General features: G+C 43.9%; 2 protein-coding genes across 6 annotated transcripts in view; one reads left to right on the top strand and one right to left on the bottom strand.

The window, feature by feature from the left end:
- Positions 1 to 26,148, top strand: part of RAD50 (RAD50 double strand break repair protein) — an 82,514-nt gene that overhangs the window by 16,108 nt on the left and 40,258 nt on the right. For 2 of the 5 annotated variants that reach the window (XR_009247164.1, XM_058677478.1), the window contains exons 1-3: positions 12,118 to 12,604; positions 13,619 to 13,702; positions 24,341 to 24,492. Coding sequence is in view for 4 of the 5 variants with exons in the window: in XM_058677478.1 (XP_058533461.1) it covers positions 12,476 to 12,604; positions 13,619 to 13,702; positions 24,341 to 24,492 (365 nt within the window). In the remaining variant the exon portion in view is untranslated. Of the gene's footprint in view, positions 1 to 12,117; positions 12,605 to 13,618; positions 13,703 to 24,340; positions 24,493 to 26,148 lie in introns of those variants that run through there. The other 3 variants (XM_058677477.1, XM_058677476.1, XM_058677479.1) reach the window with 3 other exon arrangements.
- On the bottom strand, positions 170 to 2,125 carry IL5 (interleukin 5). The gene is made up of 4 exons (XM_004586617.4): positions 1,982 to 2,125; positions 1,755 to 1,787; positions 563 to 691; positions 170 to 474 (listed from the first exon to the last, which is right to left on the bottom strand). The coding sequence occupies exons 1-4, from the start codon at positions 2,123 to 2,125 to the stop codon at positions 376 to 378; spliced, it is 405 nt and encodes a 134-aa protein (XP_004586674.4). The 3' UTR covers positions 170 to 375.

Below are 26,148 nucleotides of genomic sequence, written 5' to 3'. Positions count from 1 at the left end.
AATCTGAGAGTACTTCAAATTTGTGGAAAAAGTATATTTTGGTGCCAAAAAAAAAAGTCCGTGTATATGTGGATTAAAAAAACCACTGTACACAGATTTCTCTCTCTTGGTCTCTTTGTCTCTCTCTCTCTCTCTCTTTTTTTTGCACCATAGTTAGTTCTTCCAATTTCTTATTTTCCACAAAAATGCCACTATCTATCTCAGAGCATGCTTCCTGCTTTTTTTTGACAGGGTAGCACTGTGTTGAAAACATTCAATTTGCCTATGAAGCTTAATGACACTGAGAAGTAAGGCCCCACCCTTGACTGGCTCTTGTTACAACAAAATGCCCTTCTGCCCCTCCAAAAGCTTTGGCTATACTAAGCCAGTGTAATCTCAACTTTCTGTCATCCATTCCGTGTTTATCACGCCAAGAAACTCCCGCAGGTGGTCTAGGAATTGCTTCACCCGCCGTCTCTCTTCGCCACACTTCTTCTGTGGAAAGAACAGACAGTCAGTCTCGTTGGAAACTGTCCCACCACAGCCAGACCAGCGTAGCTGCTGCCGAGTGTCTGCAACTTACTTTTTGTTGGTCGATGATTTTTTTTATTTGATGCAAGTTTTGGAATAGTTTGTCCACGGCCTCGCCCTGCACAGTCTGATTCTTCAGCGTGTCGATGGCCTGGAAGGTTTCCTCGATGCACAGGTGATGCTGAAGGAAGAGGGTTTTCAAAGGGAAACAATTAAAATGAGGAAATGATAGTTCAGCACTTCCGACATGCCCAAAACACACACATTACAAAACACCGTGTGGCACACAATGAACGCACACAAGGGTCCAAACAAAGCTTTAGAGAAAAGAGAATTAAAGGATAGATTTATGCTGGTGGAAAAAAGCCCTTTGAAATTCATTAGTTTTTTATAATATGCATTTAAATTTTTGGAAGATTCTGTTTATGCATGGATTTACAAGATTTTTTTTTTGCACCAAAATAAACTTATTTTTTACTTCTGTTTTCTACAATTTTTTCCTCTTAAAAATGTAGGGAGAAATTTAATCCAAAAAGTGAGGCTTTATTTGATTTTGTTTGTGTGTGAGTTTAAAGTTTCTCTATCCAAGGAGTGCTATAAAGGTTCCTTTGCCGGGTGGCAATTACCTTATACTAAGATACAATTTTCAGAAGGTTGATGAATTTTCATGCTGAGGGGTGCAACAAATGATGCTAAGTCATGATTTAGGCAGAAGTCAAGTGTTCAGCAAGTATAATGCAACTGCATTTCTGAGTGAACTCACCCCAGTGTTTTCTTAGACAGTTCTAGCTGGCAATTTTATTCCACTAGACAAATGAAAGCATGTATTTTATGTTTTAGCATGACTGTGACCCAATTCAAACATGCATAATACCAACTGCAAAGTCACAATCATTAAAGATGTAGAAATCATGAACACAGGCATGTACTGTGTATCTTAATGTGTGCTTATCATGATTCTGGAATGTAACCCTACGTTAATAGCACTTTCAGAAAGGTGTCAGCCTGAGGAAGGCAGGTGCCTGTCCCTCAGTGTGGAATTCTCAGGAAGAGACCCCCTGACACAAGACTCCATGGGCTGGAGAACTGACAAGTGTTTTGGGAGTCTAATTGCTTAAATGCCATTCCTCAGATAGATGCAAGCACTTACATTCACATCTGCACGCATGAAATCAAAATAAAGAAAATCAAATGGTTGTGATGATAGCAGTTTAGGATTTAGAATATGAACTACTATAACTTACATTTTTATGGGCAGGAACAGGAATCATTAGGGTCTGAAAAGGAAAGAAAATACAGTCATTTGCAGAGCACGCGTAACTTGGAGTGTAACGCTTGCGAGCTGTTCTCTCTGCATTACAGCATACTCACAATGTCACTGTCTGTGATGTATCTCCAGGCAGAGTCAGTGGACCACTATGAAAGTTATTTATGCATTTTAAAGATTATAGAAATGTTTTAAGAAGATTACCTCGTTGCCTGTCAGCAGCATCTGATGTGTGGAGAGCAAGGACAAGGTCTCTCTCACCAGCATATTCATGGGGATCTCCAAGGTCATGGCGCCAACACAGACAGCTCCAAGGGCCAGCAGGATCCAGCACACAGGACTTCTCATTGCTCAGAACTGTGCAGTGTTTGCCTTCGACAAAGAAAGTGTATCATACAAGATTGTATCCTCTACCAATTTATTGTCTGTCTTTGAGGAAATGAATAATTTCTAGCAATCAGATAGAAGATGTTAATAACATTTCAGTGAAACTAATGTTTTCCAATGGTTTACAACCTCCAAGAATAATTTTGCTTTAATGTTTTAATACAAACAAAAAAATCCTACTTCATCGCCTCCTTTAAAACCATTTTCTATCGTAAGAGAAAATCTATGAGTTGCTGCGTTTGCCTTGATAAGCATCAGAAGGTTGAATTTCCTCTTAAAGGATGTGCGTAAGAAGGAAAAGTCGAGTGTGAAACATTAAACAGGGTTTTAGGCTAAAATCCATAAATATTGGGAATGTTCCCTTAGGTTGAGTAAATTCTGCCACTGTGGTGGTACGATTGACCTGTCTTAAAAAAAATTTGGGGGCCAGCACCAGGATCCCGTATGGGCACCTGTTCCTGTCCTGGTTGCTCCATTTCTGAACCAGCTCCCTACTTGTGGCCTGCGAAAAACAGCAGATGACCCAAAGACTTCCATGTAGGACATCTGGAGCAGACTTTGAATTGGCTCATCTCCAGCCGTTGTGGCCATTTGGGGAGTGAAACAGAAGGTGGAGGATCTTTCTCTCTGTTCCTCTTCTCTGTAAATCTCCCTTTCAAATAATAATAATAATAATAATTTAAAAAAAAACACCTTACAATAACTTTGAAATCCTGGTGAGAAGAGTGATTGAAGAAAGCAGAGGCCATCTGCTTCCATCTTCCCACTGGTCACAATACTGGCCGACCGGTTTCCCACATAAGTGGCAGGGACCCAGGTATGTGAATCATTATTGGCTGCCTTCACTTCAGCAACTGCATTAGGAGCGAGGTAGAGATCACCAGGGGCCTGGACCAAGGGGCCTATAGCAAGATGCTCTCTCCCAGCCAAGGCTGCACTCCCCAAAGGCTGAGAAAGGGTTCCTTCTGGCTCCTTTTGACACCTTTGGGCTGCGCCAAGCAAGTGTGGGCTTCCAGAGAGGCTTCCAAGGAATCCTCCAACCGCTGATTGTTCTATCACCTTCAGCTGGCCAAGTTCTGGGTGTTTGTGCCTGCCTCGGGTTTTCCCAGGTCCCCCAAGTGGTGGTGTATTGAGGTTGTACGGTACCAGCCTTCAGAAAACAAGCAAAGACTCATACCACTTATTGTTCTTAGGACAGTGATGCTGTTGGCTCTGCAAAGGACAGCACTGTTCACCGCTACACTACAGCGTGCAGCAGGTACTGTGCTGCTCCCCTGAGCTTCGCCAGGGGATGCATTGGACTTGCACTGCTGGATCACCCCGTCTTTCAGAGCTGGCTGAAATCCTGCTCGCTGTGTATACTCTCCCAGTGTTTTAATGTTGATGACTGAGTAGCGTGACTTTTTTTTTTTTTTAAAGATTTATTTATTTTATTACAAAGTCAGATATACAGAGAGAGGAGAGAGAGAGAGGAAGATCTTCCATCCGATGTTACTCCCCAAGTGAGCCACAACGGCCAGTGCTGCGCAAATCCGAAGCTGGGAACCTGGAACCTCCTCGGGTGCAGGGTCCCAAGACCTTGGGCCGTCCTCAACTGCTTTCCCAGGCCACAAGCAGGGAGCTGGATGGGAAGTGGAGCTGCCAGGATTAGAACCGGCGCCCATATGGGATCCTAGGGCGTTCAAGGCGAGGACTTTAGCCGATAGGCCATGCCGCCGGGCCCAAGTAGCGTGCAAACTCTGGTTTACAGCATAACTGTGGGTTCCTATCGAAGATCTGATTACAAAAATTCCTACCGAAATTAGTGCTTGACATTTTAAAAGTGTTGCTGAAATACATATGCCAATGTCTACCAACTTTACTTGAACAATTGGCAGTGTTAAGTATAGTCATAATGTAATTCAATACCTTTTCAGAACTATTTGTGTCCCAAAACTGAAATTCTGTGATTACAAAGCAATGCACAGTACTTTCAGTCTTTCTCACAATGCCATACGGCACATAATCACACAACAACCATCTTTTTATGACTGGCTTAATTCATTTTGCATAATAATGTCTGTCGTTTAAGTTCATCTAGATGGCATAGCAGGTCAAAATTTCCTTCTTTCCTCTTCCAAGTTAAATTGATATTCCACTGTTGTGTAATCCATGAGCCAGTGATGAATTAGACAAGAGAAAAGAAATTATTTGGAATAACAAAACTGAAATAAAAAACATAAAAGCACATGGGATATAGCCAAATAAACAAAAAGTAGTATGGATCGGATTATTGAAGTTACACTTTCTCTGCTGGTTTGCTTATATAAGAGAGAACATATGGTATTTGTTCTTTTGTGATTGACTCATTTCACTGAGCATAGTGGTCTCTAGTTGGGACCACCCAGTTGTAAATAGTATAATTTCATTCTTCTTAATAGCTGAATAATATTCCATGGAGTAGATGTACCACAGTTTCTTTAACCACTCTTCTTTGGATGCACATCTGGATTGTTTCCATGTCTTTGTTATTGTGGATTGTGCTGCTGCAAATATAGGATTGCAGATCCCCCTCTCATATGCAGATTTCACTTCTATTGGGTATACTCCTAGAAGCAGGATAGCTGGGTCATATGGCAGGCACTCTCCATACTGATTTCCACAGTGGTTGTACTAGCCTACACTCCCACCAGCAGTGAAGGAGGGTGCCTTTCTCCCCACATCCACGCCAGCAGGTGTTGTTACTTGAGTTCTGAGTGTAGGCCAGTCTCACTGGAGTTAGGTGGTACCTCAACGTGGTTTTCATTCGTATCTCTCTGATGGCTAGGGAGCCTGAGCATCTTTTCATATGTCTGTTAGCCATTTGAATCTGTTCTTTTGAAAAATGTCTGTTCATTTCCTTTGCCCATTTTATTACAGGGTTGTTGTTTTTTGTTTGTTTGTTTGTTTGTTTGTTCTGTCCCTGGGTTTCTGAAGCTCTTTGTAAATCCTGGATATTAGTACCCTATCACTTATGCAGTGTGCAAAAATTTTCTCCCATTCTGTTGGTTGCTTCTTCACTTTGTTAATTGTTTCCTTTGCTGAACAGAAGCTTTTTAGTTTGATGTAGTCAGGAAACAATATCTTTGAAAGAGTTCTATGAAGGCAAAATTTTAAACAAAAGTCAGTAACTTGTCTCAGGTACAGAATGTCTCAATAATTCAGGCTGATACTTCACTATGAGGAATGGAGATAAGTGCATAGAATGAGTTCATTTTAAAGGGAATGCTACACAACAAGGGAAGAAGAGCCAGCAGCTTGGCAGTGGAGAAATCAGATAAACACTTCAGCCAGGCCACATTAGCCCTGACAGTGACAAGTCGTGGTAATAGCATGCACCTTCAATGTGATAAATATGACACACTGTCTCCATGGTCTTCCTCTCCAAAGCCTACAATCTCTATCTAAGCGCAATAAGAACACGAAACATATCCATACTTAAGGACAGAACAGGTGACCCAGAACATCTTAAAGCCATCACATCAGTCCATTTTCCATGACCAGAATGAAATACTTGAGGCTGGGTGCTTTATCTAAGAATGAAGTTTATTAGCTCAGGGTTTTGAAAGGCCAAAAGAGCATGGTGCCAACTTTCTGGCAATGTCACAGCATGGTGGATGGTGTATTGTGAGTATGTGTGCCAGACGGGTAAGAACATGGCGGGAGACAGGAAGCCAGAGGTCAAGAAGGGGCTGCTCTTGGACGTCTATAGCAAGTCGTTCTTGCAGGAACTAGCTCAGATCCTAAGAGGATCACATTCGTCTCCTCTGAGGGTGATGTGCCTGGTGACCTCACCCCCTTGCGCCTGGCTTAAAGGCCCCAGCAGCTCCTGGGTCGCCACACTAGGGACTGAGATTCCTGCACACAAACCCTTAAGGAATGCATGCTAAACAAATGCAAACCCCAGCAGCTATCAAAAACCTGCAAGGTCTGAAGAACTTGAGTGTAAGAGATGTGGTAACTGAAAGAAATGTGGTATCCCATAAGAGGCCAGAACAAAGTGAGGCCGGTAAAACTAAAGAGACAGGAAAAAACGGTCAAGTTTAATGATGTTCTTGATTTCTTGCTTGTAATGAATATACCCCAGTAGTGATAACAGTAGTGCAGGGGACCAGCTTCTGTGTAAATCAAAAATTGCTTTGGAACATCATTAAAAATATGTAAGGACATGTCAAAAAGTTCATGGAAGTGGGACTAGAAGACCATTTTATTTTGGCGCAAAATTTTTGAAATCAGTACATGGCTCTTTTTTTTTTTTTTTTAAAGATTTATTTATTTTACTGGAAAGGTAGACGTACAGAAAGGAGGAGAGACAGAGAGGAAGATCTTCTGTCTGATGATTCACTCCCCAAGTGACTGCAACGGCTGGTGCTGTGCCGATCCGAAGCCAGGAGCCAGGAACTTCTTTCCAGGTCTTCCACGTGAGTGTAGGGTCCCAAGGCTTTGGGCCGGCCTTGACTGCCTTCCCAGGCCACAAGCAGGGAGCTGGATGGGAAGTGGAGCTGCTGGGATTAGAACTGGCGCCCATATGGGATCCCGGCGCATTCAAGGCAAGGACCTTAATCATTACACTATCGCGCCGGGCCTGGCTCCTTTTTTTAATAACACATTTTTCCATTTACTTTTTATTTTATCTTTATTAGAAAGACAGGCAGAGAGAAAGCTCTTCCATTCACTCTCCAAGTGGCCACAACAGCCAGAGCTGAGCTAATCCGAAACCAGGAACCAGAAGTCAGTAGCGTCCTCCAGATCTCCCATGCGGGTGCAGGGTCCCGAGGCTTTGGGCCATCCTTGACTGCTTTCCCAGGCCATAAGCAGGGAGCTGGATGGGAAGTAGAGCAGCCGGGATTAGAACCAGAGCTCATATAGGATGTCGACACTTAGAAGGGGAGCATTAACCAATTGAACCATCATGCTGGATCCTCCATTTACTGTTTGAAGATTGCTCACTACACTGCAACCTGAATAGTTAATGACTATATTTACTGTAATTATTAAATCCTCACTCTCTCATGTGCGTAGGAATGCCAGGCACCTGGGACCTTTTTACTTCATCACTGGACTGAGTTCCTTGAGAATGGACTTGGAGTTTGCCTGACCCCTCAACCCCAAAGACTATCCTATTTTAGGCACTCAATAGGTGTCCTTTGAATAAATAGCTGAAGCAAGCACCTGGTTGAATTCTTTGAATAAGTTAACATGAATGTGGTGCAAACTCAAGTCTGTTTCCTGGAGTTGGGACCTAACATAATGCAAAGAGGTTTGCCAGGACTCCTGGAGGAAAAGATAGAGCAAGGGCCTAAGCTATACACCCTCCCAATCCCCTCAAAACCCCCACATTATCTTAAGGGGAAAAGAAAGAAATTTGAAGTCAGCATTCTGGATTTTAAAGAATCATTGGTAGTCATGTAACTTAGGACAAAGACTTTGAGAGTAATGTTAAAAAAGATTATCTTGATGGGTAACATCCATCCTTTCACCCTAACCTTTATCTCTGCTAGTGACTTATAACTGACAACATGTTTCTAAAAACTGATAGCTGTGGTTTTTACTAACTGGGTAATAAGGTCAAATAACTTTTCCATGAAATGATTCTAATCAATCAATGGAGAATAATACACCGAATTTTTCAAGCTGACTACATGTGACCCGATAGCATCTCTTTCTTTCCATGAGTATTCTAACCTCTATCTTCTTCATCCTCAAGCATATCTTTAATATAGTTGGTTATTAAAGAAAGAAAATGATAAAAAAAAAAACACACTGAATTTCTTCTTCTTGTCATGGCAACTATTGGTTTGATAACATCTGGAAGTCTTCACAATGGGTTGGCAATTTTATAGATGCATCGAATCACTGCAGTGGTATTTAGCTTCTTTGGTTATTAATATTTCTATTTAACACTTTTATACAGTTTTCTATGTACACTGACTGTTACTTAGTGCTAGTAGGTGAAACTGATATACCACAGCTAACTTCATTTTGAGATTGGTTCTAGCAGTTTTCATTATTTAAAAATTTATTTATTTTTATTTGAAAGGCAGATTTACAGACAGGAGAGACAGATGGAAAGATTTTTCATCCACTGGTTCATTCCCCGAATAGCTGCAACAGCTGGAGCCGAGCTCATCAGAAGCCAGGAGACAGGAGTTTCCTTCAGGTCTCCCGTGCAGGTGCAGGGTCTCCAGGACTTGGGCCGTCCTCAACTACTTTCCCAAGCCATAAACAGGAAGCTGGATGGGAAATGGAACAGCCAGGACATGAAACGGCATTCATATGGGATCCCATGCTCATAAAGCAAAGGTTTAGCCGTTGTGCAAGGCCCCTGATTTTTTTTTTTTTTAAGAATTATTTATTTGGGGTCCGGCGGCGTGGCCTAGCGGCTAAAGTCCTTGCCTTGAACGCCCTGGGATCCCATATGGGCGCCGGTTCTAATCCCGGCAGCTCCACCTCCCATCCAGCTCCCTGCTTGTGGCCTGGGAAAGCAGTTGAGGACGGCCCAAAGCTTTGGGACCCTGCACCCGCGTGGGAGACCCGGAGGAGGTTCCAGGTTTCTGGCTTCGGATCGGCGTGCACCGGCCGTTGCAGTCACTTGGGGAGTGAATCATCAAACGGAGGATCTTCCTCTCTGTCTCTCCTCCTCTCTGTATATCTGACGTTGTAATAACATAAAATAAATAAATAAATCTTAAAAAAAAAAGAATTATTTATTTGACTTGAAGGTCAGAGTTAGAGAGAGAAAGAGAGAGACAGAGAGAGAGAATCTTCCATCCTCTGATTTATTTCCCAAAGGGCTGCCATGGCCAGAGCTGGGCCTGTCTGAAGGTGGGAGCCAGGAGCTCCTGGGTATTCTTGGTCACAGGGGCCTAAGTACTTTGACCTTCCTCCTGTGCTTTCCCAGGATGTCAGCAGAGAGCAGATCAAAAGTGGAGAGCTGTGACATGAGCTAGTGCTTATATGGGATGCCAGTGCCACATGTGGAAGATTAATGTACTGTGCCACCACACTGACCCCTAATTTTAAATGCTTCTAGAAACCTCTTGTGGAAGTTTTTGAAAATGTTATCTTTAAATTTTTTTTTTTTGTTTTCATTCATTCGAAAGGTAGAGAACATGAGAGAGGGTAAGAGAAAATTTCCACCTGTCGGTACATTCCCCAGGTAGCTTCTAAAGCCAGAGCTGGGCCAAGCCAACTCCATTTGGGGTTCCTAGGTGGGTGCAGGGGCCCAAATACTTGGAGCATCTTCTGCTGCGTTCCCAGGCACATTAGCAGGGAGCTGGGTCAGAACTTGAACTGGCACCCATATATGATGCTAGTACTGCAGGTGGCACCTTAATTCATTGCACCACAATGCCAGTGTGAATAGTTTTATTTTTAATTTGATTTTTTTGGTACAGATGAAACAAAACACTTTTATTTATTTATTTATTTATTTATTTATTTTTCTAATGTCATGTATGCATCTTATTTGTGTGTCAATATTGGTTTCATCAATTGTAAAAACTACCACAGTAATGAGTGGGATATGCTAGTAAAAGAAATATAGGAGAAAAGAATGGATACATGAGAAACCTCTCTGGGGAATTCTGTTAAATCTAAAGAAATCTTTTAATCGACATTTTTTAGAACTAGTTAGCTTACCAAGTAGAGACTTCTTTTAATGCTCTGTTTATGTTAGCAATTCATTATTTGATTGCAAATCTTTCATTCCAATCCTACACCTATCATCTATTATCTTAGTTTTATTATCAGTCTGTTGTTTCTTTTAAAAATTTTATTTTAAAAATATAGAGTATGACACTGTATCACGAATTCTTCCATATACATCTCAAAAATACTTTCATCCATAACAAAATAGTAACACATCTACACAAACAAATGAATAGTCATTCTTTTCATAACATCTGGTTCTATCTGCAAATTTCTCTATGTATTCTCCATTTTTTCCCAAATATACTATTGATCTATTTGAAAGACAGAGCACAAAGAGAGGAGAAGGAGACATATTCCTGCTGCTGGTTCACTTCCCTGATTGTCTCAATGGTTGACACTGGGCCACGCTGAATCCAGGAGCCAGGAAGCCCATCCTGGTTGCCTCCACGGGTGACAGGGACACAAGACCTTTGGACATTGTGCCCTGTTTCCCAGGCGCATTAGCAGGAAGCTGGATCAGAAGCAGAGAGTCAAACTGGTCCCCAGATGGGATGCTGTGCCACAATGCCAGCCTCCATTTCCACTTACATACTGCATGCAACTGAATTTCATAGTAAAAAGAAAAAGAAAGTAAATCTATACCTTATTTTACTTACTACTTTAATATCAGGGTGGATGGAAATCCAGGTATTCCTGAAGGCAATAAAGCCTAGAATGTAATCATCTCCCACTTATAAAGAAATGAACAATAACTGACATAATACATTGTATTCTTCTAGCCTCAGTATGAATATCCAAAGCCATATCCTACGCAGTTTTGCTAAAAACAGAAACCAAACCAACTTGGATAGGAAGTGGAGCTTCTGGGACTTGAACCAGCACCCATATGGGATGCTGGTGCCTTGGGCAAAAGCTTAGCTTGCTAAGCTATGCTGCTGGCTCCTGTTCTGGTTTTAATTTGCACTTTTAGTTTTGTACTTTCTGTAAACTTTCCTTTAGGTCCCTACGTGTGATATTCTTCCATTAAATTTGTTTCCAGGGCACAGCGGCGTGGCCTAGTGGCTAAAGTCCTTGCCTTGAACGCCCTGGGATCCCATATGGGCGCCGGTTCTAATCCCGGCAGCTCTACTTCCCATCCAGCTCCCTGCTTGTGGCCTGGGAAGGCAGTGGAGGACGGCCCAAGGACTTGGGACCCTGCACCCGCGTAGGAGACCTGGAGGAGGTTCCAGGTTTCCGGCTTCGGATCGGCGTGCACCAGCCGTTGCGGCTCACTTGCGGAGTGAAACATCTGATGGAAGATCTTCCTCTCTGTCTCTCCTCCCCTCTGTATATCTGACTGTAATAAAGTGGATAAATCTTTAAAAAAAATTTTGTTTCCAAGAAAGCAATATTCTCAACTACTTTAGAGACAGGTCATTTCTTTCCTTACTCATTTTTCATTTTTTTATTTAAAGGCAGAGTTATAGACATAGAGCGATAGAGGAAGGCCTTTCATTCATTGATTCACTCCCCAGATGGCCATAGAGGTTGGGGCTGGGCCAGGCCAAAGCAAGGAGTTTTTTGCGGCTCCCAAAGAACTTTGGGCCATCCTCCACTGCTTTCCAGGCATATTACGAGGAAGCTGGATTGGAAACGAAGCAGCAGGTACTCAACTGGCTGCTCACGTGGGACATCAGCTTCACGCACTGAGCCAAGGCACGGGTCCTTCTCCTTATTTTAAATTTGTTCCTTGCCCTGTGGTGCTGCTGATTTCAGTGGATTTACAGTCTTCCTATTTCCAGACCAGAACACTCAATTTTTATAATTATTATTTTCATTTTTCAATTTATCTGAGAGGGAAAGAAAGAGTTCCTACCAACTGGTTCACATGCTGGTCTCCTAGCTACCTGGGCCACCTCTGTTACCTTCCAGGGTCTGCTGTGGCAGGAAGCTAAAATCAGAAGCCAGGGCAGGAGCAGAATTTGTAATGTGACTCCTGTGTCTTCGCCTCTAACTTGTTGTTCCCAAGAAACACGTTACTCTCAAACTTTTATTACAATAACGTCCTCAGTGTGTAACAGGGAGCGTGACGAGAGAAACGCCAGGTGTTACAACTCTTGACGTTCCCGTAGTTTGCGTTTCTTCCTGCTACCCAGCCCCAGGAAGGAACCGGGAAGCCTGCAGGCACCTGCAAACGCACCTGACACCAATACTTGGCCGCCGGCGGAGCGGCCCTGCGCGCGCGCCGCACGAGCCCCGACTTCCCGGCGTGCCCCGCGCGTGCGCCGGCGCGAACCGTAGGCTACGGCTGCTTGCGTCACCGCGGCGCAGCCGACGCGGGAAGCTGCGAGCTGTGGCGGTCGCGGGTCGCTCGGCCTGTAGTGCTCGTCCGCCGCGGGCTCCCCTGCCAGGTCTCCGCCCGTGCCTTAGCCCCTGCAGGCCCGGAAGGAATCCGGCGTGGGTCGGGGAGGGCTTCCGCCAAGGCCGCCGCCCGCCCGGCAGCTCCCGCTCCGGCTGCGGCGTCCCGGCCGCGTCTCCCAGACGCTGAGGGTCGCTGGTCCTGGCGTCGCGCCTCGACCGCGTTCCTGCGGCTTCCCGGTTAAAGCTGGGGTGAGGACCCAGAGGCTTTTCTCTGTGTAGGTTAAAGAGACGTTTGCAAACATGTCCCGCATCGAAAAGATGAGCATTCTGGGCGTGCGGAGTTTTGGAATAGAGGATAAAGATAAGCAAATTATCAGTTTCTTCACCCCGCTCACGATTTTGGTTGGCCCCAATGGGGCGGGGAAGACGGTAAGTCCTGAGTAAAGCCATCTGCAGTTTAGGGGGTCGCCCTTGGGGGTCCCCCGGACGGCGTGTCCGGGGAGTAGGAAGAGGAGAGGCATCCCATGGCTCCGCGCGCGGAGGGCCCGGAAGGAGCCCCTGACTGGCAGTGGTTTTTTCAGCCACAGCGGCCCTGGGCGTTCGGACCTGTCCGGGGACCCCCCCCCACCTCCGGCTCCGCTAGCTCGCAGCTCTCCCAGGTACCCTGGCTTCTTTGCTGCCAAAGTGTATCGCCCCCCTTCCTGGCACTTGTCCGCACTCGGGAATCCCACTTAAAAGTTACAAAATGTAGTAAACGCAAGACTCAGATTGTGTGACTGCCCAAGCACCAGTAAGTGGCTTCTTCACTGGACATTGAAGCCTGCGCATTGGGGAAGGGGGTTGGAAAACTGCGGCTGGCTTGGGGTCTGCCCTCCGCACCTGTCGGCTGTGGGCTCCAGTAGCCCTCTGCCTGTGTGGGGGTTGCAGGATAGCCTGGAGCAGGCTCGTCGGGTTTCCGTTCACGTGGGAAGTTGCTGAATCCTGGTTATGCACTGAACCCTACTGGAAGGGATGCTAGAATACCCCGATCCTTACCTCCTCCACTGTTAGCCATGTGACCCAGCTACCCTAAGCCGTGGGAGCTTCATTTATGAAAGGGTAGCCTGTGGTTAATGTGAGAATTCAGTCACTTACGGTAGTATGGGACTTAACACACAGAAAGCTTTATCTGTTTGCTGTTGCGAAGTTTATGGTTCCTAATTGGAAATATTGTTTTTTTTTCCACCAAAATTTTATTTTAGGACTTCTTTTTACAGCACCAAAGTATACTTGTGTAGCTTTTCTGTAAACTTGCAGTAATCCTTTTAAAAACCTTATTTCATCTTTATTACAGGACTATGATGTTTTATCTTCTTGTATAATCGTATTGCCAAAATGTTTAGTAATTTTGATACATGCCTGCAGTTCTCGTATAATTAAACACTACCATTTCTATTCCCTTAGACTATCATTGAATGTCTGAAATATATTTGTACTGGAGACTTCCCTCCTGGAACCAAAGGAAATACGTTTGTTCATGATCCCAAGGTAATGGTGCTAGTAAAATTTTGTATGTTTTAAAATAAAACTTTTATAATTATAAAATGATATAATAATTACAGAAAACCTGGCAATGAAAAACTGTAAACAGATGAAGGTGCTGGTGCCGTGGTGTAGCTCGCTAATCTTCCTACACCAGTAGCAGCCCATGTGCCCCCCCAACTTTCCTACTCAAGTAAAATGAATAAATCTTAAAAATAAGTGCAGTGTGGATGGCTCATTGGCTAAAATCCTCCGCTTCCAAGCTCTGGGATCTCCTGTGGGTGCTGATTCTTGCCCCAGCTGCTCCACTTCCCATCCAGCTCCCTGTTTGTGGCCTGGGAAGGTAGATACACCTGTTTAATTGCTAATTGTTTACTTCATCTGTTGATCATTTAAGTAGCATCCACTTTTTTTTTTTTTTTTAAGATTTACTTATTTTTGTAAATACTTTAATTGGAAAAGCATATTTACAGAGAGAAAGGAGAGACAGAAAGATCTTCCATCCATTGGTTCACTCCCCAAATGGACAAAACAGCTGGAGCCTACCTGGTCCGAAAGCAAGAGCTTCGTCTGGGTCTCCTACAGAGGTGCAGAATCCCATTGACTTGGGCCGTCCTCCACTGCTTTCCACAAGCAAGCAGCTGAATGGGAAGTGGAATAGCCAAGACATGAACTGGTGCCCATGTGGGATGCTGGTGCTTGGAGGTGGAAGATTAACTAGTTGAGCCATTATCATGGCCCCAGTAGTATCTACTTTGATGTGACTAAAGAATACTTTGTGATTTAAAGTATTTATGAATGTTCCTCTTAGAGGTGGCACTACTGTTGCTGACTTCGGAGTCTTTTCTACAATAATTGTTTATTCCTCTTTCCTTAAACCTACAGTTTACTCTTAATGATCTTGCCTTGTACTTCATTGAGAAATCAGAGGAATCAATTGTAGATCCCTTCATTTTATAGTTGTAAAACTACCAAACTACCCTACATATGTGAGCAAATTGTTCTCTGCCGAGTGGAGAATTGTTGCTCTCTTTACTGAACAGCAGCCCAACTGCAGGCTGGTTCCCGTTGCTCCCTCGTGTTAGAGAGGATGTTGGCTCTTTGTTCTGCGTCAGCAATTCGTCCCTCTTACAGAGGGGTATAAACATGCTCTGGCAATTCCAGTCTTCAAATAAAATACCCTCCCTTACGGCAGGTGTTGTGGCGACTCCAGCGTACATGACAGTGCCAGTTCGAGTCCCAGCTGCTCCACTTCTGATCCAGTTCCCTACCAAGGTACCTGGGAAAGCAGCAGAGGACAGCCCCAGTGCTTGGGCTCCTGCCACGCACGTGGCTGACCTGGATGGTGCTCCAAACTCTTGGCTTCTGCATCGTGCAGCCTCAGTCACTGTGGCCATCTGGGAGTGAACCAGTGCATGGAAGATGTCCTTTCAGTCTTTCAAATATAAGTTCCCAAAAAACCAAACCGCTTCTCCCTTTATTTCAAATCACATGTAGCTATTACTGTATCTTCTAATTTTAGCAGAATTGACTCTTATTTTCTCCTCATTCTGCTCTGTTGGGATTTTTTTTCTTGCCATTTAAACTGATCTTAGAGGGTCACCGGTAATCATACTGATACCGGATAGAGTGGTCAGTTTCTAATTTGCATTGATTTCTCAGTAGATTTGGTGTAACTGGTTGTTTCTTTTTAAAGAAAATGCTTCCGTTGTGGGTTCTGTAAACACATCATAGTCTCAGGATTTTCTCCAGGTCGTGTGGAACCATCTTGGTTTTTGCTGGTTCCATTTTGGCTTCATTTCTAACTGTGGGTATGCTGCAAGGTGCAGGCCTCTGTGCACCTCTCTGTTCTCTTATCTCCCCTCTTCTTGGGTGGTCTCTTCCAGTCAGGATTTTAAGCACTGGTAGTGTTCTTGTGACTCCCAAAGGTGTGTATGTTTTCCTGATCCTTCCTCAGCTCTGAAAACGTGTGTCTAGCTGTTTTGGAGGATATTTAAAAGGTATCTCAAAGGCAGATCAGATTTCTGGAGAAAAGGAGAGACAGAAAAATCTTCCGTCTGCTGGGTTACTCCCCAGGTAGCTGCAATGGCTGGAACTGAGCTGATCTGGATCCAGGAGCTTCTTCCGGGTCTTGCACATGCGTGCAGAGCTCCAAGGCTTTGAAAAGTCGTCCTTTACTGCTTTCCCAGGGAAAAATCAGGGACAGTTGGAAGTAGAGCAACCCAGATACAGATTGGCACCCATAGGGATCCTGGTGCTTGCAAGGTGAGGATTTAGCCATTGAGCCATCATGCTGAGCTCAAAACAGATACTTCATTTTCTGTGCTGCCATCCTTCCCACATTAAGTGTACTACCAGCCTCAGAACTCTTAGAATGTAGTACATGATGCAATCATTTGCTCTGGGCAAAAAAAAAAAACTTGTGTGCCAGCCTTCATTTATTTGTTCCTTCTAGCCTGTTTCCAGTTCATAAGCAATTCTGAGCTACCCTTCTAAAGGTATATCCACTATTTGTCCTTTTCATGCTTTTGTCACTTGTCCAAACCACTGTCATCTTTGCTTGGAACTATTATGGGAGTCTTCCAGCTTGTTTTCCTGCCATCATTATTTATTTATTTATTTTTAAACTGGAAAGTCAGATATACAGAGAGAAGGAAAGAGAGAGAGGAAGATCTTCTGTCTCTTGATTCACTCAAGTGACTGCAGTGGCCGGAGTTGAGCTGATCCAAAGCCAGGAGCCAGGAACTTCCTCCAGGTCTCCCACATGGGTGCAGGGTCCTAAGTCTTTAGGCCATCCTCAACTGCTTTCCCAGGCCACAGGCAGGGAGCTGGATGGGAAGCAGGGTGCTGGGACTCAGACTGGTTCCAGTATGTGCAACGTGAGGACTTTAGCTGCTAGGCGACCGTACCGGGCTCTGCCATCATTCTTGAAGCTCTCTTTTGCATAGCAGAGTTACCTTTTATGTGCTCATTCAGAGTGAGTGAGTTGTCCAAAAATATGGGGAAAGACTCACAGTCAGTGTTAATGCTGAATGCCAGTGTTAATCCTATGAGGAGGGAGCGTGTGCTGTGTTTGAGGAATCAGCAGGAGAAACAAAATGATGAAGGAAAGAGTTGTAGAGAATTAAGTCAAAAAGATGGAAAGGACTGCATTATCTTATGCATTGAATTCTATTCTGATTTAAATAGGAGTCTTGGAAGGTTTGGGGTGGGGAAAAGATGTGACATGATTTGTATTTTAAAATCAGCAAGGCCTAGTGCAGTAGACCAGTGGCTAAATCTTCACCTTACATGCTCTGGGATGCCATGTGGACACCAGTTCATGTCCTAGCTGCTGCAGTTCTCATCCAGCTCCCTGCTTGTCCCCTGGGACAGCAGTCAAGGACAGCCTTGGGACCCTGCACCTATGTGGGAGACCCGGAACAAGCTCCTGGGTCCTAGCTTCTGATTGGCCCAGCCTCAGCCATTGTGGCCACTTGGGGATTGAACCAGTGGACAGAAGATATTTGTCTCTCCTCCTCTCTATCTGATTTTCCAATAAAATTTTTTTTTTTTTTTTAAATAATAGTGGATCAGCCTGACTGAGATGGTGGTGTACCAGTGGTAAGCAGTAGAAGGGCAGAGAATTAAGGGGAATTGTGATGATCCAACAGCTTGATTAAGATGGTAACAGTATTGCAGGAAACCTGGTGGGATGAGTGTGGGTTGGTATCTTGGTGTGGCTGGCAATTTCCAAGTTGTATTTCAGAAAAAAAGAAGCTGCCCACAGTGGGGAGGGGCTGCTGGGAAGGACCAAGCTGTTAAGGCCCTGCAGAGGATTATTTCTATGTCTTTATTTATTTATTTATTTAAAAGATTTACCTATTTTTATTTGAAAGTAAGATTTACAGAGAGAAGGAGAGACAGAGGAAGATCCCCTACCTGCTGGTTCACTTCCCTAGGGGCTGCGACGGCCAGCCGGAAAAGAGCTGATCCGGAGCCAGGAGCTTCTTCCAGGTCTCTTGCATGGGTGTGGAATCCCAAGGCTTTGGGCCGTGCTCGACTGCTTTCCCAGGCCACAGGCGGGGAGCTGGATGGGAAGTGGAGCAGACAGGACATGAGCCGGCTTCCATATGGAATTCTGGCATGTGCAAGGCAAGGATTTATCCACTAGGCCACTGCACCCGACTCAGTATTTGCATGTTTTTAACATGTCCTCTCCAAAGAGCAAATGTAGTAGTTATACATTAGCTGCAGTGAATGGGGCAGTCGTCATTTGTTTTTGTGGATATTGAAATCTTGTCGGCAAATGTTTGTTACAAGAGAGCTTCCATCCTTTTCTGCTCAGGGTGGGCCTGCTGGGAATGAGCTGTGGAATGACTTTAGTCGGGCCTGCTTTTGGTGCTGGGTTTCTGCAGTAGTAGTGGTGAGAAATGCTTGGATTTGGGATGCGTTTTAACAGCAGAACTAGCAGATCAGCTAACGGTGTATGAGAAATGCATCAAGCCACGGTTTGTTGCTTGAACAAATGAGTAAAATAGTTTGTCATTTATTGTGATAGGAACTCGTATTTGGCCGGGTCTGGTTTAACATGTAAATTTAGGATATATATACCTGTTAAATTTCCAAAGGAGATGTGTTGTTGACAGTTTGGAATCCTTCTTGGGGTGAAGTTTGGCTAATAAGAGGAAATTAGGAATTGCTATATGTGCAGTTCTAATGTTAATTTTAAGCGTGATAAGGTCAGATGGGGAGTGAGCGGAGAGAAGAGAGTGTTACCGACTGGTGGGCAGAGTCTTGAGAAGGACGGACAAGCTGTCCTTCCATGGCTTCTTACTTCAGTGAACAAAAGTGAGATCCTTGAGGAAGGCTGGACTGAGACTAGAGAAGATGTGAAGCATTTTTTATCTCAGGGAGTAAATTGGGGAAATGTTAGAGGGTGGCATGACAGCATCAGAGAGCCACTTGAGATTTACATGTGGAAGTTTAAAGGGAAATCAGTCATGCATTTGTGTGTTTCTTTATTCTTGAACTGTTTGATGAAAAACACTGAGTAGAGAAGTTGGAGTAAACACAGGTGAGAATATTCCTGGTGAACGCAGTGAAGGGAATAAACAGCACAGAACTGACTTGCTTAATGTATTTCCTTTTTTGTTCAACTACCTGTTTATAATGACTCTTCCCACCACTGTGCAGGGCACTGGACCTTGTCATGGGCTGACTCCCCTGCCTGTTCCAACCTTTTTCACCTTGTTAGACCAGCTGGTCCTGGTCCCTCCTTGATTCTTTCCCCTCTGCTTGTGGGCTGATACCCTAGGCTGGATCACTTGCTCATCCTCCAGTACACTCCTGCCAGTGACATTTTTTATGTTAAAAATTTGTTTTGAAAGACAGAGGGCACAGCTAAACTGAATTTCTATGAAGGAACTTTAAGGACAATAAAATTGAATTTTTAAATTGAATTTTTAAAAATTCCATACATTTCAGTATAGTTCACTCATGAAATATGTATTTCAGAATAATAATAATAAAAAAGAGGGATGAGGTGAGAGATAGAGATATCTACCATTTGTAGGTTCAGTCCCCAAATAGCTGGGCCCAGTCAGATCCTGGCGCTTCCAACTCCGTGCAAATCTTCCACATGGGTGACGGTGCATAAGTGTGGGGACCGTCTTCTGTTGTCTTCCCAGGAACATTAACGGAACTGGATTGGGAGAGGAACAGCTGGGTCTTGAAGCAACACCCATATGTGATGCTGACATTGTAGGCTGGAGCTTAAAGCTATGTCACAACACCAGCACCAACCCCTCCTCCCTGTTTTATGTTTATTTTTAGTGATTTACTTGTTTGAAAGTCAGTTATAAGAGATTGATCTTCCATTTGCTTATTCATTCCCCACGTGGCCACAGTGATTATAGCTGGGCCAATCCAAAGCCCGGAGCCCAGATTCCATTTGGGTAGCCCACGTGTGGCAGAGGCCCAAATACTTGGGCATAGTCCGCTGCTTTCCCAGTCACAGTAACATGGAGCTAGATCTGAAGTGGAGCAGCCAGAACTAAGTGAAGCATGTGAGCAGGGCACACATGTGATGCTAGTGTTGCTGGCAGGGGTTTAGCTTGCTGAGATACAACGCTAACCCCTCTTTATTTTTGATTTTCAAGATTTATTTATTTGAAAGAGTAATGAAAAAGATATCTTCTGTCCAGTGGTTCACTCCCTAAATGACCACAACAGGCAGCTCTGGGTCAGACTGAAGCTAGGAGCCTGGATCTCCATGTAGGTGGCAGGGACCCAAGCACTTGGGCCTCCTCCTGCTGCCTTCCCAGGTACGTTAGTAAGAAACTGGATTGCAAGTGGAGTAGCCACGACTTGGACTGGCACTCTCACAGCTGACCTCTTAATGGACACTGTGCTCTCTGATCTGAATTCCACACTGTCCCCTCCAGGGGGAGTGCTGCCCTCCTGGATGCCCTGTTCAGAACTGCTGCCCTGCTTCCCATACTCTGGGGCTCTTGAAGCCCTGGGCCACGCCCAGGCTGCACAGTCTCCTCAGCTTGCTCAGGCTCAGGGGCCCAGTCTAGGCTGAGCTGTCTCCCCACGTCCAGGAAGCACGGACACCTTCAGTCTTCTGCCCTGTTGGTCCTGGGACTAGATAGTTTGGAAAGAAAGGTGTGATGTGTTTTGTTTGTTTGTTTCTCATTATTCTTAATTTGGTTAGAAATAGTTCTGAAATATAATAAAATTTATTTGCCTTAGCAGATCAGCTCAATCTAAATAACTTTTTTTGAAAAAAAAAAAAAGCGGTTCTTTTTAGGTGATACTTTCTCAATAAAATGGCAGCTACAGTATTGTGGTAAAATGCTGCATGATACCCTTTGAATTCCGTGAACTAATTTGTTATTTGCCAAATGTTTAATCCTTCTAGAATAGTGAATGCTTTTCGCATGAATATATGTGTATTTGGTCTGTTAGGACTTCATAAGCATTTTAGTAAACTTTTCTGCTGCATAGACAACCTAGTTTAATTACATGGCTCTTTAGTTTAATTACTGTTGGTTAATGTGCTAGGAATTAATACTTAAATTTGTGCATCTAGCAAAAATATCCTTCAGAAATGGAAGATGAGGACCCAGTGTGGTAGCCTGGTAGCTAAAGGCTTTGACTTGCATGCGCCAGGATCCCATATGAGCGCCAGTTACTATCCCGGGTGCTTCACTTCCCATCTGACTCCCTGCTTGTGGCCTGGGGGAGCAGCAGAGGAAGGCCCAAAGCCTTGAGACTCTGCACCCGTGCATGGGAGACCCAAAGGAAGCTCTTCGTTCCTGGCTTCGGATTGGCTCAGCTCCAGGTTTTGTGGCCACTTGAGGAGTGAATCATTGGACAGAAGATCTTTCTCTGCTTCTCTTTGTAAATCTGACTTTCTAATAAAAATAAATTTTAAAAATTGAAGATGAAATGGAGAGCTTTTTCAGATAAATATTTTATCATGAGGAACTGGTACTGTGGTCTTTGCAGTTCCATCATCCCATATGGGCACCAGTTCATGTCCCAGTTCATGCCCTAGCTGCTCCACTTCCAATTCAGCTCCCTGCTTATAGCCTGGGAAAACAAAGAAGTTGGCTCAAGACCTTGGGATGATCTTTTTCTCTCTGTGTGTGGAAAAGCAGGTTAGATTTATAGAGAGGAGAGACAAAAGATGTTCCATCCTCTGGCTCACTCCTCAACTGGCTGCAATGGCTGGAGCTGGAGCTGAGTCCATCCAAAACCAGGAACTTCTTCCGGGTCTCCTATACAAATGCAGGATCCCAAGGCTTTGGGCCATCCTTTACAGCTTTCCCAGGCCTCAAGCAGGGAGCTGGGTAAGAGGAGGAGCTGCTGGAACCCCATAGGGGATCCTGGCACTTGCAAGGTTGAGTATTTAGCCATTGTGCCAGGCCCCTAATAAATAAGTCTTTATTTTTTTCTTTTTTTTTTTAAACAAATGTATGCTTCAGTACTCACTAAAGAAAGTCTTTGTGACTGGAAGTGACACTGGAGTATATTGCTGTAGACCCTTCCCTAACAAACCTTAAATGTAAAACCTCAGAAATTGTCTGTTGCTCATGAAGCACAATAGCATACCAGAATGAAGTTCAGCATTCCTTAAGGGAATAAAAACTTTCACAGTGATTTGAAACTCTAGTAAGAAGTTAACCAGAATGCAGAGAAGTGTGAAAATAAGGCCTGTAATCAGAAAAATCAAGCATATCAACATATCCAAAAGTGGAAGGTAATAGAATTGGTATACAAAAAGCTTGAAATATCAGTATAAATCTTGCAAATATATTCCTAGATACAAAGGAAAATGTGAAGAGGGAAATGGAAGAGTGTAACAAAAGAAATAAAAGGAATAACTTTTATCTTTTAAAGATTTGTGTGTTGTTTAAAAGTTAGGAAAGAGAGGATTCTTCCATCCACTGGTTTCCTCCCCCAGATGGCAACTGTCAGGGTTAATGCCAGCTGAAGCCAGGAGTTCCTTCTGGGTCTGCCCTGCGGGTAGCGGAGGCCCTAGCACTGGGCCATCTTCTGCTGTCTTGACAAGAAGCTGGGATATGACCTGGTGCTTTTGGGATGCTGGCATCTGTGACACAATGCTGGCCCCAGTGTTTTTGGATATAATGATACAGATAGAGTGAAAGTAAAAGGATAGGGAAAAATGTACTGTGTCAGCTAAGAAAAAAGAAAGCTGGAGCTTCATGTGGGTGCTGTGGGGCAGTGGTCCAAGCTGAGACTTGGGCTTCTGCAAGGCAATTTGGAGTGTGTACGTTGAAGTGCTTCTCTGTGCAGTCCGCTTTCCTGCTTAAGAAAGAAACCATGAGTTCCTACTGATGTGACACAATGAAGGAAAAGAAAACAGGGAAAGGCCAAAGCCCTGTCTTAAAGGAAAATCCTGGCCAGTAAGCATAGAAGGAATATTGAAACAAGAAAATTATCTGGCGGTTATAATTCAGCAGTAATTGATAAAACAAGCACAGATAAGTATGATGAAGTGTGGGCTGTTCACATGGTCTCAGTGTATCTCTTCCCCCCAAAACTTCCAGTTTTTGAAGCAAAAAATAATTACTGGTAAAGAACCTGGCAGATAAACATTTATCAAGGGGTTGTCAAGCTGCTACCTCGAGTGATGAGATAAATTGAAAATTGGATCCACTCCACTGAAATGGAAAGGAGAAACTCATTTCATTGCATGCAGTTTTAGTAGACTAGGCATGAGGAAATACCAAAACCAAATTTTAGAAGATATACTTCAGACTAATGGTTTGTAATTTTCAAAATTATTAAACATGAAAATGAAGCAGAATTGAGCAATTGTTGTAAATTGAAAAAAAAAAAAACCTTCTAGAGAGCTGACCACCAAATGTAGTGTATAATCCTGAACTGGATTCTTTTGACCTAGTGAAACAGTTGGATTCTTTTGCTTTAAAGGACCTAGTGGAACAGTTCCAAATTAGCATGGATTCTGGACCCTGTAGTAATACTATTATATCGGTTTCAATTTTCTGGTTTTTATGGTTCATGGTGCTTTTGTTTTATAGGAAATATTGGTGATAGGAGGGATATCAGATCAGCAACTTTGAGGTAGTTCCGGTGTTGGTGGGGATTTAGGTTTACTGCAGTGTTTGTTTCTCTAAACCTGTGATGCTTGCTTGCTTTTTTTTTTTTTTTTTTTTTAAAGATTTATTTGTTTTTATTGGAAAGGCAGATTTACAGAGAGAAGGAAATACGGAGAGAAAGGTCTTTTATCTGCTGGTTCATTCCCCAAATGGCTGCAGTGGCAAGAGCTGAACCGTCTGAAGCCAGGAGCTTCTTCCAGGTCTCCCAGTGCAGGTGCAGGGTCCGAAGGCTTTGGGCCTTCCTCTACTGCATTTCCAGGCCACAGTCAGGGAATTGGATGGGAAGTGGAGCAGCCTAGACAGAAACTGGCACCCATGTGGGATGCCAGCTCTTGCAGGTGGAGGATTAGCCATTTAAGCAGTAATGCCAGGCTCCCTGTGCCCCTGTGATTATTTCTTTAAACTTAAACAAAAAACAGCAACAAAAACTGGGGGCTGGCATGGTAGCCTAGTGGCTAAAGTCCTGCCACGTGTCGGGATCCCATATGGGCATTGATTCTAATCCTGGTGGCTCCACTTGCTGTCTAGCTCCCTGCTTGTGACCTGGGAATGCAGTGGAGGATGGCCAATAGCCTTCAGACCTTTGAACTACATGGGAGACCTGAAAGATGTTCCTGGCTTCGGATTGGCTCAGCTCCGGCCGGTGCGGCTCACTTGGGGAGTGAATCAGCGGACGGAAGATCTTCCCCTCTGTCTGTCCTCCTCACTGTATATCTGCCTTTTCAATAAAAACAAATATATCTTAAAGAAAATGGTACTTAATTTATTGGAAAAAAAATCTGTGTACGTAGTTTAATGATGTTTAGTAAAGAGGTAGAAAATATATTATTTTAGTAACTCTACTTTCCTCCCATATTTTGAATATTAAGCAAAAATGTCACTGGTTTTGAATGTAATTGTTTTGTTTTATTTCCTTCTTTTGGATGAGTAAGATTGTTTATGCTTTTTCCTTTGGAACCATAATTCTTGTTGTTATTAAGGTAGTGTAGTTGCTTTCTGTTTATCCTCAAAGGTTGCTCAAGAAACAGATGTGAGAGCCCAAATCCGCCTGCAGTTTCGGGATGTCAACGGAGAGCTTGTTGCTGTGCAGAGATCCATGGTGTGTTCTCAAAAGAGCAAGAAGACGGAGTTCAAAACCCTGGAAGGAGTCATTACCAGGACCAAGTAGGTGTATTACACTTGAGTAGTTCTTCCTCTGTTAGTCTTTCTTTTAGGCTTGTGATGCCACAGGTTTTCCTATTGCTTTTAAATTTATTGTAGGGAGAGCAAATTATTTTTTAAGTAAACTATGTTGCTTTAGAATAGGTTTTGTTTGTTTTCCTTAAGATTTATTTATTTTATTTGAAAGGCAGCTTTTACAGAGAAATAGGAAGGAAGAAAGATCTTACATCCTCTGGTTCACTCCCCAAGTAGCTGCAATACCCAGAGCTAAATCAATCCGAAGCCAGGAGCTTTTTCCAGGTCTCCCACACAAGTGCAGGGTCCCAAGGCTTTGGGCCATCCTCTGCTGATGTACCAGGCCACAGGCAAGGAGCTGGATGGGAAGTGGAGCAGCCTGGACACAAACCGGCTCCCATATGGAATGTAGGTGCTTGCAGGTAGAGCATTAGCCAATTGAGCCATTGTGCCAGCTCCATCATTATTGTTTCGTTAGAGCCCAAGTATGGTCTTCTAAAAGTGGCTTTGGCCTTGAGAATTAGTTTTGCTTGGATCCCGTTAATCTTGTTGAGCAAATTAACTCCTTACCACTCTTCCATTTATTATGATTAATTAATCATTACTGCTTAACATTATATGCAAAAGGTTCTATATGGGCTACCAGCTTCTGAAGTTCTTTTCAGTGGCTTTGAACACCCTTGGATCCCTCTCATACCTCCAGATTTCTTTACATTGCAGTAACTGCCGTTTCCCCTAATCCCCTGTGTAGCCATTTTGCAGAAGTAGTTGTTCCCTGTCTGCATTTCTGAATCTCATCTTCTGGAAGCGGCTGCAGCGAAGGTTGCTAATAACTAATGATTGGGGTAATGATGCCCCTCTATGAAGTAGGTCTACCAGTGAGCCAGACTGGTTCATAAAATAGGGCTTTGTTATTTCTGGATGTTTCTTGGAGAACTGGTGTAAAGATTGAATTAATGTATATAAAGTGCTTAATATGTAGTAAGCCCATTTCTTGGTATTGTATGCTGTGGAAGCCGCCAAGGTTGTGGCATACAGCTAAGCATTACTTTGCAGTTATGTAGTCTAGCAGCCTAGATTGGGTCCTGCTGGGCTCGGTGCAGAGCGCTGAGTGGCTGTGATCTCTGGGAGGCTTAGACGCCATCTGCTTCCTGGCTCTTTCTATCTTTTAGCAGCTACTCATCTTCCTTGACCTATGGCCTTGTTTCTCCATCTAAAAAGTTAACCACGAGTATCAGAGTGCCCTTTTCTTTTTCTGTTTAAGGTTTGCTTTATTTGGAAGACTTGCTGAGGAGAGACAGGTCTTTTGTCTGCTGGTTCAGTCACCAAATGGCTGCTATGGCCAGAGGTGGGACAGTCTGAAACCTGGGGCTTCTGGATCCTCCACCTGAGTGCAGGGGCCCAAGGAATTGAGACATCCTCTGCTGCTTTCCCAGTCCATTAACAGTGAGCTGGATCAGAAGTAGAGCAGCTGGGTCTCAAACCGGTTTCTGTAGATGATGCTGGTGGTACAGGTGGAGGCTTAGCCTACCACACCATGGCTGTAGCCCCAAGCAGGTTTCTTTACGTGCTGAGTGACTGATTTCTTCTCTTGCCTCCCTCTGTCACATGTAAGTCTGTGATTATATTGATCCTGCACAAGTA

This window comes from Ochotona princeps, chromosome 19 (genome assembly GCF_030435755.1).
Source record: "Ochotona princeps isolate mOchPri1 chromosome 19, mOchPri1.hap1, whole genome shotgun sequence".
Classification (NCBI taxonomy): Eukaryota; Metazoa; Chordata; class Mammalia; order Lagomorpha; family Ochotonidae; genus Ochotona; species Ochotona princeps.
The sequence above is the reverse complement of the archived record's forward strand: the minus strand, read 5'-3'. Positions and strand labels throughout refer to the sequence as shown.

Coding starts and splice junctions, on each gene's coding strand:
- IL5 (XM_004586617.4), bottom strand. CDS start 2,125: ATGAGAAGTCCTGTGTGCTGGATCCTGCTGGCCCTTGGAGCTGTCTGT. Junction 692..1,754: donor CTGTTCCTGCCCATAAAAAT/GTAAGTTATAGT, acceptor CTCTTCCTTCAG/CATCACCTGTGCATCGAGGA. Junction 475..562: donor AAATCATCGACCAACAAAAA/GTAAGTTGCAGA, acceptor TTCTTTCCACAG/AAGAAGTGTGGCGAAGAGAG.